Source organism: Lagopus muta, chromosome 7, assembly GCF_023343835.1.
Source record: "Lagopus muta isolate bLagMut1 chromosome 7, bLagMut1 primary, whole genome shotgun sequence".
NCBI lineage: Eukaryota > Metazoa > Chordata > Aves > Galliformes > Phasianidae > Lagopus > Lagopus muta.
Genome location: NC_064439.1, coordinates 37,221,032 through 37,238,014, shown reverse-complemented (window position 1 = coordinate 37,238,014; position 16,983 = coordinate 37,221,032). Strand labels below are relative to the sequence as shown.

General features: G+C 43.8%; 2 protein-coding genes across 13 annotated transcripts in view; one reads left to right on the top strand and one right to left on the bottom strand.

Annotated features, from left to right (window-relative positions):
• Positions 1-3,649, top strand: part of TOP2B (DNA topoisomerase II beta) — a 57,902-nt gene extending 54,253 nt beyond the window's left edge. For all 4 annotated transcript variants that reach the window (XM_048951362.1, XM_048951361.1, XM_048951364.1 and 1 more), the window contains 3 exons: positions 1,931-2,047; positions 2,841-2,938; positions 3,162-3,649. In XM_048951362.1, the coding sequence (XP_048807319.1) occupies positions 1,931-2,047; positions 2,841-2,938; positions 3,162-3,323 (377 nt within the window). In that variant the 3' untranslated portion in view covers positions 3,324-3,649. The remainder of the gene's footprint in view (positions 1-1,930; positions 2,048-2,840; positions 2,939-3,161) is intronic.
• Positions 3,650-3,733: 84 nt separating this feature from the next.
• The window catches only part of RARB (retinoic acid receptor beta), a 318,594-nt gene continuing 305,344 nt past the window's right edge, over positions 3,734-16,983 (bottom strand). For 3 of the 9 annotated variants that reach the window (XM_048951378.1, XM_048951379.1, XM_048951382.1), the window contains 4 exons: positions 15,910-16,086; positions 9,699-9,903; positions 8,174-8,332; positions 3,735-5,134 (listed from right to left, as the gene is read on the bottom strand). In XM_048951378.1, the coding sequence (XP_048807335.1) occupies positions 4,938-5,134; positions 8,174-8,332; positions 9,699-9,903; positions 15,910-16,086 (738 nt within the window). In that variant the 3' untranslated portion in view covers positions 3,735-4,937. Of the gene's footprint in view, positions 5,135-8,173; positions 8,333-9,698; positions 9,904-15,909; positions 16,087-16,983 lie in introns of all 9 variants that reach the window. The other 6 variants (XM_048951381.1, XM_048951383.1, XM_048951385.1 and 3 more) reach the window with 4 other exon arrangements.

Sequence of the window (16,983 nt, the reverse complement as noted above, 5' to 3'; positions counted from 1 at the left end):
TCAGAGGTTCGGGCCGTGACTCAGCAGTTCCCATACACAGGGGAATGTCTGTTGTGTAGCTGAAGCAATTATTACAGACAGTTCTGTGGGGGTTTTTTTGTGACTTCAGAGCCTGAATTTTGGAGGACAGGAAGCTGATACTGAAGAACTACTTTTTCTGTCTTGTTATCTGTATGGCCACATTCCTTTCTTAGTCCAGGGAAAATAAAGGAATAGTTAGGAGATCAGCTTCTTCTTAGACCTCGATCAATTTGAGATGAAACTTCCTGATCTCTGGCATTGACTGACTCTGGTTTGCTTTATGTTAATATGCTTCTTTTGTCTTCTAATCGAAATATCTATAGAGACCTGTTTTAAGTTGTTTTCATATATGGCTCCTTAGTTCCAACTTAAGCATCAGTTCTTCATCCTCAAAGTCTATCTGAAAGGCTGCCGGAGCCTCTCCTTGATGCCAAAGAAAGCTTTTTAATATTACCAGGACGTGATACTGGGACTACTCAGTAGGTATCACAATCACACAAAGCAGTGCAGTGATTCTCCAGCAGGTAGCAGTTAAAGGCAGCATAGCCAGAAAGGTTCTGGAGACACTCATCTGTTGTCTGAAGACATTCCCTTAGCAGTATCACAGATGAAAGCTTGAGCACTCACCAGTGTCCACGTTCCTGCTATGTGGAGCTTTTTACATGTCGTATCTTTGAGGTGTTTAGGACTGACAGATAACACGTAGGTCAGGAGTGTAGCAGAGGGTTTTATAAAAGGCTGGTTTGTCTTCCAACATGTAGAGTGCATTACTTCTTGTCCTCCTTGGTGTGAGTGTATGAGGGCTGCTCCAAAAGTAATGCCTCCTGTTTTATTACTTTGGCCCACGATATCGGAGGCGGATGGTGGTGGTATGGCAGCTGAGGATGAACCTTCCCAGCAATATTCCATTGCATTTAATTGTGATGCAACAGAAGGCAGCAGAGGGGCAGTCTGACAAAATGGTGTCTGACGTGGAAGTGCAGGTGAAGCAAAGAAGTGGAAATGAATTCCTCTCAGAAACATTGCACCCACTGACATTAATTGACACTTGCTGAATGTTTATAGAGACCAAACAGTGAGCACAGTGAGACAGTGGGGGTGCATTCCAGCAGTGCTGACAGTGACAGTGGGTCACGTCCGCTGGTGCAGATTTTTACCAGCACAGCATGCAGGCTCTTGTTCGTCACCAATAAAAATGCATAGATAATGGTGGTGACTACAGTGAAAACATTACCAAACGGTGTTACTGAGCTGATCATATTCGTTGTAATTTCCATGGAGACAAATAGGAGGCTTTGCTTTTGGAGCAATATGAGTTCTGTCTTTTAAAGATGGCCAAGTTGTGTAGCAGTAGTAGAAATTCAGCAAGGATTCCACAGATACGTCTCCTTCCTGTCCTTTCTTCTTTTTCTGAGGTTCTTTTTCATTGGGTAAACAGAAAACAACACAGATGCATTGTGCCTCAGAGTCCTGCAGTAATCATGGGGAGGGTTGTTCTGCAGTTGTGGCAAAGACTGTACCACTGTGAAGGCAGAAATGGCACAAGTAGCGAGCTGTTCTGTAATGTAACGTATCTGAGCATGTTTTAAATATCCAACTTGGAGAATTTCTGTTGCTGCTTTAGATAACAGTAACCTGTTTTGTGCTCAAGAAGATAAAAAGCATTTAATTAAAAACACTGGAACATACTGAATGAACTGGTAGAATTTAATTAAAAGGTTTTCTTGACAAAAGAAACACCTCCTTTTTATTCCTCACAGTTCTAACCTAAAAGCTGAAGCATGTTTTCCTCAAGTGGAGGAGGCTCATCTCATTTTAACATCTGCCATTTATGCTGTAGTCTAGTAAAATGTAATATTTCTGAGCAATATGTGAATTTAACATATCCAGTATCTCTAACTTCTAACAGCAAAAGTAGACGTACCACCTAAACCGAAGAGGGCTCCCAAGGCCAAGAAGATGGAAACTGTAAATTCTGACTCGGATTCAGAATTTGGCATTCCAAAGAAGACTGCAGCACCCAAAGGTAGTAGTTCAGGTGTGGTGGCAATTAGCATCACACAGTGTCTGGGCTCTCTTTAACATGGGTTCACAATTACATTTGGAGGGAAAGAAGAACCACGCTGATTCATGAGTGAATGAATCACCAGCAAATTACTCAGCCCTAAGCGTTTTTCTATGACAGCAATAGTTCATTGGTGTTTCTTGACTATCACTGCTGTGAACTTTTTAAGTGACCTTAGCTGCTGGGAATGCATTTAATGCCTCCAACCCCTTTTAATTGCTCATCCATTCTGTTGGATACTGGTTATTTTCATTCTGTGAGCTCACGTTTATACACATCAGTAAGGTTCTGATCTTTGGTAGTTCTATTAAGTCAGGTTTTCTGGTTCTTGAAACCAATTCATTGGTATCCCAGTTCTCCTAAGAATCCTAGGAAGAAAATGACAGAAGCATTGCAGTGATTTCACTGCAACACTGTGTGTGTACAGCACTGCTGTAAACAGTAAATTCCTCAGCTGTGTTATCAGCACAAAAAGTTGCCAAGGACTTGGAGTACTTCGTAAGTCTGGAAGAAGTTAGGTTAGCGAATTTTGGCCATGTCTTGAACTGACAGTATGAATTGCTAGCACAAATGGTAACTCCAGAGGAAGAATAAAAGAGAGATATAAAACTGAGAAAACCAACTATGTTATGTTGTATGTTCTGGCTGTAGACTGAATTTGAACTTTACATGCAGACATGATAAAATGTAGTAATGTTTTTTTTCCAGTTTGCTGAACTGTGATGTTTTATTGAAATTATATTCTCTCACCTAGGAAAAGGGAGAGGGGCAAAGAAAAGGAAAGCATCAAGCTCAGAAAATGAAGGTGAATACAACCCTGGGAAGAAGACACCTAAATCAACACCATGCAAGGTCAGTTCTCCCAATGGTCCTTTCCACTTGTGAACTATAACCTAACAGATTCCTTTCAATCCAAGATGCACATTCTTATGGGAGGGTGCTGAGGTACCAACTGGGGTGGAGATGTGGTTATGTATCAGTTGTTAGAGAAGAGTTGCTGAGTTGCTTCAGGTCTGAATGTCAAGATGCAAAATGCACAGAGCTTCACAAAGGATTTGTCTTTTCTTTTCCAAAGAAATCCAAGAAGGCCACTTTTGACCAGGATTCGGATGTGGAAATCTTCCAGTCAGGCTTTGCCTCTGAAACTGCCCCAAAGCCCCGGACAGGCCGGGCTAGGAAAGAAGTGAAATATTTTGCAGAGTCTGATGAAGATGATGATTTTGATATGTTTAATTAAGTGCCCAAAGAGCACACAACTGTTTTCCAGCGACTATCTTGTGTTGTCCTTTTGGTCCCTTCTGTCGCAAACTTTTGTACATTTGACTTATTTTATGTGATAAATGTAATTGATGGTTTTTATTCTTGTGTGTAGGCATTTTAACATTTTGTTCTTACACCTACAGTTTTATGCTCTTTTTTACTCATTGAAATGTCATGTATTTGTCTGACTGGCTTGTAGAGATGTTCTAGACAGCGGTGCTAAAGCACATTTTAATTGTCATGGTTGCAAACAGCAAACCTGCTTTTTGAAATGAAGTTTAAACATTAAAAAATGGAAAACTCTCTGTCTTGTGTGTGTAACATGGGGCTGGAGGGACCACTTCCACATAGGTGTTTTTTTAAAATAAATATATTTTATTCTTTGCCAGGAGACTCCATGGAAAAAGGTAAACAGTATATGAACATAGAAAGCATTGTTAAACAATCTCAATGTACAAACAGAGCCAGTGAAAGTACATCACAGACTTGCTAGAATATATAAAAAAAAATCCACTAGTGCTTTAAATGAAACCTAAGAAACTGACACTTTAAATCTGTTAACCATTCTACCACAGTTTTCACTCTGCTTCATGGTGATTTAACAAGGCCAAGAAGGCAGATTCTCTCCTTGTGTTTCTGGAAGTCCTGTCTGTACTTCCCTAGCACCTGGAAGGCCGCATAGTTCAGCTCATTCCTGGCGGTCGACTCTGAAGGAAATACCCTGGACTCACCCATTTGAAAGCTGTAAATGAGTCTGCTGGTTATCATCCCATGAAGTTTCCCTAATGGCTTGTGAATAAGTAAACAAAAACACGGTAACACTGAGAAGTGTTTCTGCCTTGGAGGCTATCATTACTGTAGAAATGTAGTAGTTACCGGTGTAGCTAGGTCACCAGCCAGCTAATAAACCACTTTTTAAATTTTAAAGTGACGTTAACAGTGGAACAAATGACATCTGAATAACTGATCTGGCAGTTAATGCTGACACCGATGTCTTTTCTGCGAGTGCAGGGATTTTGTATACTTTTTACAAGGAAGGAGATGCAAACTGAGGGCATCAAAGAGTAGCTTTCGTATTAACTAATCAGACAGTCCTTGAAATTTCCTTTTCTGGATGTGTACAGTAGTCCATTGCAGCTGGTTGGTGTCTTGATCGTTTTAGGTATGAGAGACAAAAGGAAAGCACCAAACATCCAGTACAGAAAGTACAGCCATACATCTGTATGTACAAAGTCATCAGAAATGCAACCAGAATTTAAAGTTTGAGATCTGTCTTGTCACCATGCAGTCTTGAATGTTCAGAAGAGAAAACAGAAGCTTAACTTTTTTTTTTTTTTTTTTTTTTTTTTGCATGAAATGGCTGATTTAGAGTTTCAAAAGTTTGCATTTTCTATTTTAAGAGTTTAAACAGCAAGGAGTATATATCGATACATATGAAAATTTCTTGGTCCTTGTTGAGTTTTTATCTATATATATATACATATATAGATATATATTAAGTCCAGAAAGTAAGCAGCAGTAAAAATGTTTTTCTTGCTTTTCATCCCTGTACATAAGGTGTTAGGAATGTCTGAAGTAGCTGGAAAATGTCTTATTGCACCATAGGGGATTGGCTGACACTGCTGTTATCCACTGAGCTAGGTGAGATACTCGGGCTGTGTTCTGCAGTATTTCCATTTGAGGTTGGTGTCAGTGGTTCGTGTCCTTCAGAGTTCTCCAACATTTCTTGAATAAGAGGCGGCATGGATCCAGGAATTTCCATTTTCAATGTAATGACGCGTTCCGCACCTTCAGGAGGAAAACAGAAAGAAATCCTTTCCATTAGGATGAGATGTGCAAGTCCTTTTTCCGTAGCACCATCAGCAGTAATTTCAGGGTACGTTATTTTAACGGCTTTGATGTCTCCCTCTATAGTTCTGCATACAAAATTATGTACTATGTAATTCATTGCAGCAAAATGGAGCGAGATGAGCTCTCCTTAACAAATTGATTTAAAATGGTGATCACAGCAGCCAACAGTACAGTACAGTAAATTAGATGAACCGCATCTTTACACAGAAGGAACCAAAACGGTACTAAACGATGTTGAGAAATTAAAGGCAACTGCTACCATTTGGAAGGCTTTATAAATTGGAATGCACTTCACAGTTTCTAAGCTGGATGGGATCTGCAAAGCCTGATGTGTGCTAAACAGGTGTGGTGCAATGTCAGAAGTAAATATTGCCTCAGCAAACTGTGAAGTAAGAATCAGAAACTAACAAACCCTTGTTTTATAAAACAAACTCAGCCAAAGGGATACTTTGGTGAAGCTGCTTTCTGTGGGTTGCAGGTGCTTTGGGCTAATGACTCACAAAAGTACACAGCAGCTCTGCTTACATCTGACGTAACTGAAGCTAACCAACTGCTCAGTGCGTCCCAAGTGCAACAACTACAGGCGTTTTCACACAGAGATGGCTTTGCAGGCTGTTGTGTGCAGGATTAAGCAAAACAACAAAATTAATCTGGACTACCCAGACTACAAGCCAATAAGTAATACTAGTTAGGGAGAGAAAGAGCCACAGAATACAGCTTGCAGCTCCTAACATGGCCTTTGGGATAACGTCAAGTATTTCTTAACTCTAAACCGGAGAGAGATGGATGTGAGGCCTGGACCATTAGGCGGATAAAGAAACAGTTGGATGGTCACAGCCAGAGTTGTTGTCAAAGGTGCCATGTCCAGGTGGAGTCCAGTCATAAGTGGCATCCCCCAGGGGTCAGTCTTGGCACCAGTGCCCTTCAACGTCTTCATCAATGACATGAACAGTAGGATTGAAAATACGCTCAGCAAGTTTGCAGATGACACCAAGCTACTGACAAAACAGAAGGGATGTCATCCAGGGGGACCTGGACAGGCTCAAAAAGTAGGCACATCTGTACCTAATGAGATTAAACAAGGCCAAGATGTTGCACTTGGGTTGGGAAAATCCCAGATATGAGAACACACTGGGAGAACTCCTGGAGAGCAGCCCTACAGAGAAGGACTTGGGCCAGTGGGCAAAAAAGCTTGGCATGAGCCAGCTGTAAGTGCTCACAGCCCAGAAGGCCAACAGTATTCTGGGCTGCATCAAAAGACAAGCAGCCAGCAGGGTGAGGAAGGTGATTGTCCCCCTCTGCTCTGCCCTTGTAAGGCCCCATCTGGAGCACTCTCTCCAAGCCTGAGGTCCCCAAGCATACGAAGGATGCAGAGCTGTTGGAGCAGGTCTAGAGGAGAGCTGCAAGGATGATCAGAGGGCAGGAGCACCTCTCCAATGAAGAAAGGTTAAGGGGGCTGAGCTTTATTAGCTCAGAGAAGAGAAGGCTCTGGAGAGACCTCAGTACAACTTTTCAGTACAGAAACAGATCACGTAAAAAGTTCTGAAACTGTACTTATAGGGACAGGATAAGGGGGAATACTTTTAAAATACAAGAGGGGAGATTTAGGTTAGATGTTAGGAAAACATTTGCTTTTACTCAGAAAGTGGTGAGGCCCTGGCACAGCCACCCAGAGAGGCTGAGGATGCCCCACCCCTGGAGGCATTCAAGGTCAGACTGGATGGGGCCATGGGGCCCTGGGCAGCCTGATGTGGTGGGTGGCAGCCCTGCCTACAGCAGGGGAGTTGGAATGAGACGATCTTCAAGGTCCCTTCCAACTCAAGCCATTCTATGATTCTAGGGAAAGTGGCGAGGACCATAAAGAGACAGAAATACTCTGGTGTAAAGCTATTATACAATGAAAAGCATACCAATGACAGCATTGTAGCAAAGCCCTAGGCTACATCAGGTAGAGAATATGCTTAAATGCAGCAGCTGTGGACACAGAAATGAAGAAAAGAATCTGCTCACCCTTGGAAGGCCTCAGGTACACAGGGATCTCCAGCAAGATACCCTTACCTCTACTGCCAACCCTTAAATGAGGTCTGGGAAGGGGTGGGTCCTGGCTCTACCCCTTACTTCTCTCAGGTGCATGCAGTACACCTGTGCTCCCCTGGATTGGCCCTGCCTTCCTACCAGGTGCTCAATTACTGGTTCAAGCCGTGACTCAATACTTCCACTACATCTGGAATTAAATGTCAAACAGTGAGGATATAAAGATTCTGTTCCACAGTGAAGAATGGATGTCCTTTACACAGTTTGTTTCTGTTGGGAAGAAGATTTTGTCTATCAAACAGAACAACTTATACACAATTTATAGCCATAAACCTCAGAGTTCAAATACATGGTACAATGTACAGACTCCGGATCATCAACTTACAATTAGTCTAGTGGAGTATGAATCCGCTTCTTAAAAGCGAAAGAAGGCAAGAAAAGTCAACAACACTAAAGAAAAAACAGTCTGATTATTGGGGAAAGATTCCAGAGAATGGAACCTGTTGACATTCTTTGCTTTTCCATGCTGCTACAATGCCAGTGCTGCAGAGAGCACTCAGTCACTGCATAACTCCAGATAAGAAGGGAGAGTTTATATTCATGCCTGAGCTGAGAAGTTTCAGAAACCATTACAAAGGCAATGAATAACTTTCCAGGTGAATGCTGATGGAGCAGATTCATAACTAACTTGAACTGTCAGGAACAAAGGAGCAAGCACTACAACTGGAAAGCAATTAATGACTTCATAGAGAATGGTATGGAAAATGTGGCACTGTGTACGTTGGAAGTAGAACCATTTCCAACAGGCAGTTACATGAACAAGATGAAAAGAAAGGTCAGCAGGACCTCTCAGTTGTGTTAAAAACACCCACAGGACCAACCACCCAGGTCCTCAGGCCAATGTCCTCCGAGAACACGCTGAGAACACGCTGAGAACTGTACCTTTTGCACTGATGCTACGAAGATCTGTGATTTTCATTAAGATCTTTGGAAACATGTGAGGCTTGTTGGGTCGTCTCTTTCGGATATAAATTTTCAGTGCTTCAAGCAACGGTTCCTGAAGCTTATCCACTTTCATTGGTTCTTCCAGGTCCTGGCGATCTGCAGGAAGCATCATGTCACTCTGTGATCTTAAACGTTTTTATTTTCTTCATCACAGAAAGAAATCATAGAAGTTTTTCCATGTTTTTGATTGAACCTCCATGAGTTTCATCACTTTCTCCATTTATGCGGAGAAATACACTCTGTAGCATTTATTCCATTAGGAAGATGACAAACCATAGCTTTCCAAAACTTAGCTTCATTTTTCATTGATTACTGAACAGGTTTGTCATTTCAGTGCTTCGGAACTACGTCAAGCTCCCTATCTAGGGGGAAAATACCTTCCTGCAAACAGTATTTAAGAACTAATTTCGTATTCATCCAGGTTTACAAACTGATTACAGCCGATTTGGCCTTTGCATCGACACTAAACCAAAGTGAGTTACCATCATATATCAGCAGATGGCAGTGCTAGCTTAAGTGACGACAAACGCCAGCCATAAAAGGCAATGCACCAGTGATACATTAGAGGTGTCTCAGAACCCATCATTGCCTCTGATGGGTTATGGTTAGAGACATAAAAGTGGAATCATTTTGTACCAAAGGGCCACCTTCAATAAAGACTGACTTTTGTTTTCAAAACAGTTACTCTCTAATAGTAATTTAAGCACGGCAAAGCTTAATTATGAAAATAAAAACAACCCCAAAACAGTTTTGAGTTTGCATTTCAACAGGCCCATCTGAACACAGTGTTTCTAATGCTACCCAGAATTTGCACAATGGGATAGATATTGGGTGATTAAATTAACAGAAATTTAAGAGAGTTCTGGAAACGATGTAAGTCTTTCTTTTTTGCATTGAAGAAATGTAGCTTTACCTGATTTTACCTGGCAATGCCCCTTGGAACTGGCTCCTCCCCACCCCTTCCCCCCAGTCATGTTACCAGTGCTATTCTGCTAAATTTGAAGCACAGCCTGCATTTTCTTGGTTATTCCCAATGACTTCTGTACAAACGTAACCCTACGCATATGCATGCAATTGTATTTACGAGTACATGCTGCACAACCACCTCTTGCCCTAACGGAGCTCAGTCATGAAGGTACCCAAACGCTGCTCAGGAAGAAGCAGTGGGATATATCCTACAGTAGTACTTTACGAGGCAGACAATAAGATGAAGATGAACTGGAACTGATCCAGTTCATTTTAAACCATACCAGTAACGAAAACAATAACCATCATCAGTGGAAAGCAAGCCTTTAGTGCAGCTGGTTTAGGTGGCATATATATAATACATAATAACACTACATATACATATTCTATATATATCTATACATTTGAGTATAGGAAAGCAGAACAAGTAAAACATAAATGAAGATCTTAATGCGTCTGTTGTTCCAAAGGCATCTGACTCCCCACTGTACGGTACCTCCACAGATCAAGCAGATGGCACTAAGGAGACCGGTTTCTGTGTCATCCATTTCCAAAGGCAGGAGCTGGTTAGCAAAGGTGAACACGAGGTCGGTCAGGGGGCCAAATCCAGCGTTGTGCATCTGAGTTCGGTTCAGGGTAAGGCCATCTGAAAATGTCATGGTGTCTTGTTCTGGTGTGTATCTTGTGCAAATTCTGAGGATCTGTGGAGGGATAGAAATGAAACCTGAAGAATTCCGTGCTTGAGAGGTTTGCTGCATTCTCCAAATGCAGCAAATTACCCGTGGACTGAAGTATGTGCTCATGTCAAAACAATATGAAATCAAACTCCGGTACGTTCAGTTCCAGTAGCCCCGAAGCTCTCCAGTACCACATAAACAATTGTCTACGATTATTTTTACTGTAGAAATTGGTCACTTCAATGTTTTCCCTCTAGTTACGAAATACTCAAAAATTCTGTGCCATTCCCATGCCTTCACTCATCAACATTACCATAATAATCCCATCAATCGCTCTGTAATTAGTATGCTCTACAGATCGAACTATAAAACGTTACTGCACTGCCACGCCGATCCCAGCAAGACCGTGCAGATACCTGAGCTCCCTGAGCACCCCCGTATTGCATTGGTTTGGGGTGCACGTCTGTGTGACTGTGCTGCTCTGAGCCGCGGCTCTGCGCCTTCTGCGTGAGCGCAGGCAGCTCCCAGCCGGTGAAGGAGGCAGAACACAGCCTGAGCTCTGGGGCTCCTTCATTTCTTCTGTGATGGCAAATAAACGGAAAGTTCTGCTGCAGAACTCAACCAGCAAGTGAACAAACGCTCGGTTGGGAGAAAGACAAAATGGAAAGGCGGCCCAACAGGGAAGGAGCAGCAGGCCACTGCTCGCCGCACTCCCGCCCTACGGAACACCTGAGAGGAGCTGTGGTGCAGATGCCGGTTAAGGCGGTCCCCGCACACGCTCTTACTTTGCTCATTTCCCCCGCACCGCTCAGCAAGGTGCGCTGACTCAGGGCCGCACCGGGCGTCAGCGCCGAGCTCGGGCCCTGACTCGTCCCCACCGGCAGCTCACAAAGCGCTCCTTGTCCCGCCGCCCGCGCGCTCCCTCTGAGCCGATTAGCGGCTCTGAGCCCTCACGCGGCAGCACGCGGCAGCCTCAGCAGCTCGCCCAGCTTCTCCTCTTCTCCCCTCAGCCACAGCCGCGTGCCGCGCACCGCACCCGCCCGGGCGGCCTCCCCCGAGCCGGCACCTCCCGGCCGAGCGGCGCATGAAGGCGCTGCGTTGGCTCCAGCAGGTCCGCCTGTGTGAGGTCAGCAGGCTGCCCCGAGCGCAGATAGCAGCGCGCTGCGGGGAAGGCGTGCGGTCACACCTCCAAGCTGACCGTGAGGAACGCGGGGCTTTGGTGCGATGGCCAACGCGCACCTGAGGGCTGTGACTGGAAGGAAATGCTACAAAGCACGGTGCCTTGTCAGTAGCAGACGGCACGGTGACCATGCCCTACGCCGCCAGGAACCGCTGGAGGTTCTCGCCCCTCACGCTGTTTCTTATCCTTTTACACCCAGGAGCTGGGCTCCACGATCCTCCCCCTTCCAACTTGGGGCATTCTAGAATTCTACGGTCTTTAAAAAGAACGATAAGGAGCGCGGAGGGAGCTGGCGGAACAACAAACACCTCTTCAGAGCCCACCCAGAAGAACAGAAACTACGCTTTGGGTTGTCCCCCGAGCAACCTGCCTCCTGCTGTATGCAGGCTGCGGGCTCCCCAGCACTCCCTGTGGGCCGGCCTTGCTCTGCTGCAGATGCACGGAGCAGCCTGAAGCTGCCACAGGGCCGACATGGAGGAGGTCATCCAGGCTGCACCCGCAGCAGAAGTGAGCCGGGGGCTTGGGGAGGGAACCAGAGAGCCAGTGAGCAGGCACAGGGAGCCTTGCACAATTCACGATTAAAACCTTCGGGTCCCACGGAATGTAGTTACTTCCAGGCACAGCCGGCAACTGGGAAGGTTTTTCACAAAAGGCAGACTGCAGGCTTTTGTGCCTAAATGCCGCTTGAGCCTTTAATTGGATGAGCCTGCAGTGGCTCAGACGGGGCAACTGGCACAGCTGAAGCTCAAGTATGTTTTCTGCAATGCACTTAACTTGACTGGAGCAATCAGGTCTCAGGTTTCTCCTACATTCCTTCTACATTATCCCACAACACACTGTTATTAAACTCTGAGACAGATCATTTAAAATGTTTTTGTGTTTTTCTTTCTTTTTTTTTTAATTTATGCCCTTCATCAAGATCTGTGAAATGCTATGGATATTGCTGAGTTGCTGCTAAACCTTTCTTGGGCAAACTTCCAGTGTCAAAGTAAAGTCAATTTCAAGCTCATAGTCACTGAAGAACATATGGGAAATGTCAGCACTTCAAAATAAGAAATCATTGTATCTTTCTCCATTTTAAACTGTCTAGAAGACATCCTCCTAATGTCCTCAGTACTGTTTAGATTTTGTAACTAAGCCAAGTATTTTAGTTGTCACTCTGCTCTTAAATGCCACTTGCAGCCATAAATAAGGTTCTTGCCAATGATTAAAGGACCCTTTGTTTTAAAGAATACATCTTGAAGTGTCTACAACTCAGTTACAAACAGCTAGAAAAAAATCCACCGTCCAGTTCACACAAAACCCAAACATCCAGAATGTTGCATGCATTGCTGCTGCTGTCATACTGTTACCTGCTTTACACAGATTTGCTAAAGTAAGAACTCCTTGTGCCACACGCTCATTGCCCCAGCCAGGACAGTTTCCCAAGGAGAGAAACTCAACCTCTGCAAGGGCATCAGCAGATCAACAAACCTCCCAGCACTGCCATGCTCTCTGGAACGAGCTGCCCTGTGCTCACAAGTGCCTGCTTGGTGCTCATTGGGATTTTACAGCAAAAACTAACAATGGCATTATTAGAGCTGAGAACTTCAGGGTTTTCCCATTGGATTCGAGTGAGACTGAACTATGGAGTCCCTCCACATCCGATGCTCTCCTGCCATGGGGCCAGTGGACCGGCAGACACAAGCAGTCACTTTTATGAGGGTTACTGAATTTTAGTAACATTTATCCCTGGAACCCTTGGCTCCAGAGCAAATACAAATTCCACCAGCCTCAGTTGGCGCCTTTAACTATTTTGCAAGACTTGATGTTATTTCCCTTATAGAATTTGTGTTTGTTTGTATATAAAACAATTATTTGACCCACATCCAATGGAGTTTATTAAGTTCCTGGCAGTATCTCCTTTCTCAGGGTGTCAGGGGATTAAGGCATCTAAGGCTGCAAGATCCAGCTAAGCTGAGCCCTCAATGGTGCTTCTAAGTGCTTCGGACTCACCCTTGCCCAGGAGGCAAAACCGGGTCCATTGAACCAGGGCTGGACACAGAGTGCTCATGCTCATGCCTAAAGCACAGGGCTCCAGCAGCCCCACCGAGATGCTGCCCCTTGTCAGGAGGGCAAACATGAACAAGGTCTGCAAGCACAGACTGGCAATACAGAGGTGTTAGCTCCAAAAGCCAAAGAAATGAAGACATTTGGGATCTGCAGAAATCTCTACTGTGGTCGTGCAGATTGGCACCTGCTCAGAGCTCTGCCCTGACTAGTGTTCCCTCAGCACGAATCCTCAGCAGGTCCCTGGGTGCAGGGCAGCACTGCCCAGCAATGCAGGCACACGGCCAGCTGCAGGCAGGCACACGCTGTGCCTGGCTAGGAGAACTAAGGGGAAAAGCAGGCTCTACGAAAACATTGCTAAAAGTGCTGTTATTTAGCTTAAATAAAGATACAGAGCTGCACTCCAATCAGACTACGTGCAGGTGATGTGGGTTTAATGGATATGGGCATTTCACAGACCGTGCGCATGCCACACATAACTGTGGTGGTGGTAATTATCCCTTTTTCTTTTTAAGCAGCACATAAAGTAGTCACATAAAGCTTGTCTACATGTCACACTGGAAACTTAGGACTCTCACAGCAAGCTCATCTTATCCATCCTGAGTCTGAAGAATCCTCATCTCTTGCTACTGCAGGCAGCTATGGTGCTTGTATGTCTACCTGCACAGACGTGTCACCTTCTCCAGTTTTGTGAAATATAAAGAAGACAACAAGCAGGTGGACAGGAATGACAGAGCTCAGTAAAGGTTGTAAGCACAGCTTGGATATTACCGTACTCCCCAGGAATAGAAGTGGTGAATTGGCTTTAAAATAAGAATCAACCTTTTCTGTCCACGAATTAGGTGAAATATAGTTACCATTTACTACCAGCCTTGTTATTAATATTCTAAGGACCACGTTTTTGTTTAGCCACCTTGATGAAAGGCTGTGAAGTGCCTCTATTCAGCCCTGTACCTTTATCTAGATCTTTATTAGTTCTATGTGCAATCAGGAGTTGGACTTGATGATCCTTGCAGGTTCCTTCCAGCTCTGGATATTCTGTGAACTCCAGGAACCCACAGGATCCTTAACAATTACAGAATCAGGGTACAGCTTTTTTCCCCAGTAGCTACAGAGCCAGAAAATGGCAGCTCCAAGAAGGGAATGCAGTTTAAAGCATGAAGTTTTAGGGTTGAAGTGTTTGGATGAACAAGTTTTTGCTATATCCCAACCTTTCTCCCTACCACCATTTTTGAATAGTTCCTGCAGGCTTTGCAAACAGAAAGCAATTCTCTTCCCATACTTCTAGCAGAATACTTTTGAGGACATGTCCAACTGTATGCCTGTATGCCTCCTGGTGTAAGAGGAATGTAACTGCACCTTCTCATGGCAGAACTAATGACGACAGGCACACAATCAGTAATAAATGGCCCTGTCTTACGGAGGGATCACATGTGATAATGCTGAGATGGCCTGGTCTGAATGGGACTGGAAGAAAGTGATAACGAGAAGTGACTCTTGAAGACCGCATGGCAATCTCAGCTTTCCTTTTTTTATAGGCCAAAGAATAATATCCCTTCTCCTCCTCCACCCCCTTTTCCTCCTACATCAGTGTCCTCTAGACACAATTCTTCAAAACAGCTTTTGACAACACAAGAGGAAAAGGTCACAGCAGTTAACATCTTCCTCAATAGGCTCCTGTTGGAAGTAACGCACTTTTAGAAATTCCAAGGTTAATCACTTTAACTTGAAATTCTCTAGTATAAATTCCCACGTTAGGCTGAGAAATATATCTACAGTAGCCACCCTACAATGGGCTTCCTCGTCACACTGAAAATTCAGCTGGTTCAGTAAGGACCAGAAGGCTGATGCTCAGAAGAAAACATTTAGAGGATGTATAAATCATGTTTGAATTATTTAAAACACATTTAAAGCATTAACTGTTTCACTAAAAGTCACTGCAATAGTCAATAATACAGAGCATATTTGCCTTTAAAAGCCTGAAGACACCTAAGGTCTGTATAAAGAAATGATGAGATCCCAGAGGGCTCCTCTGAAGGTCAGCATGACAAACCACCAGAGACAGAGAGAGAGAGAAGAGCTTGCCACTCAGTGGTGTGGTACAGAGGAAAATTTCAAGCTTATCTGCATAGTTCTCTTCTGTAGATTTTATACTTCTCTATTTAAAATTGAATTGCATTTTTTCCTCAAATGTGTACGAAGTCCATAAACAGGAGTCCACTTTCACAGGCACCTACAGCATTCCTAAAAGCATGTAATCCTGTGTACCAAAGGCTCTGCGCCTGCTGGGCTCTAAGTGCATCACTACGACCTGCAAAATGCTCACTCCAAATATTTGGATCTGGATCCTCCAATCATCTCATGACCAGCTGTACAGCACACCCCTAAAACTCCACGCAGCAGACTTCCTTCTGGAAATCCTCCATGCAGAGCCCTGGCTGCACTGATTTGCGGGAGGAGGAAGAAGAGGAGGAGGAAAGAAAATCAGACCACCCTTCAGTGCTAAAGATGGGGAAACTTTTCCAGACAGGCATATACTTCTTTTTTATTATTTCAAAACATGCCTTTCTTGCAGCTATACTGAAATCCATGAAGTGTAAAGTCTCACTTTGTATATTGAAAAGCACAGTCATCCTAAATAACAAGTATTAGTAGACATGCTAGAATCCACTTGTGAATGTGCTGGTGAGTTTAATTATGCAATCATAAAGCTGGGGCAGCATTTGACCTTTTGTCAATTACAGTAACAGAGTGTAATAGAAAATAAATCACTACTAAGGAAATAATATACAGATACGTACCAGTATGTCCAGGCAGGCTGCTTTAAGTAGAGTTATCTGGTCTGCAATGGTCAAGCTTGTAAAGCCTGGCAATCGTTTTGCAAATTCCACTATTTTAATAATGCACTTTGTTGCAAGTTCACTGAATTTGTCCCATAGCCCAAGATCCAGTCGAACCCGATGGTCTGCACTAGAGTTCTGGAAAGAAAGGCAGAAGGCACCATAAATCAGTAACATCCCTTTCAGTAAGTGGTTTTCAAGGCAAAGAATCAACAACCAAAGTATTCCTTCCAGAAGTGCCCTCTATTAACATTCCAGGCAATTTCTGCAGTTTGCTGTTGAGATGATGCTGTTTTTAAACTTGGATTAATCGCCTGAAAATTCCTTGGATATTTCTCTGTTACTTACGATTGCAGAGGCCATCTGTACAAGGAATACAAATGAACTTAAACATTTCCAAATGCCACTATCATTATTCTTCCTTGCCATTGTATAATAAGTGCATTGAGAGAGACAATTTGCAGTTGTACCCCAGAAAATAAAATGAACAGTTGAACAAGAATATTGGGTCTTCATCTGGAAAAAGCAGCACAATATCTGGAACATAGTGTCACATACTTAAGATCTTAGCAAATTAGTTCTACTTAATTTATCTGCTCTGTGTCTCTGCAAGAGTTTTACAGCTTTCTCAAGCTACAGTTTCACATTAATTAAATAGCACTTTTTTACACAACGTTACAAGAAACACCATGTGCAATGATGAATGCTGCCTGCTGATAGGATTGGGCATCCAATATACATCCTCCTGTTCAAAGAGCCACCAAGACATTCAGGTTGCATCTCTCAGTGAGCACTCACATATCTTACTCCAAAAGCCCACACTTTTCTAGGACACATAGCAAAAGCTGTACCCAGGCATTTGTCACCTTGGTGCCACTGCCTTTCTTTTGTTCACAGGAAGGACAGACTGAACAGGTAGAATGGGGATGTAGGGAATGGGATGAGCTCAGCAGGGCCATGGATGCTGTCAGCAGGCCCAGGTTCCTGCAGCCCTCGCCCTGTCCCAGTGCTGCACTGCCATGTGCCATCTCCATT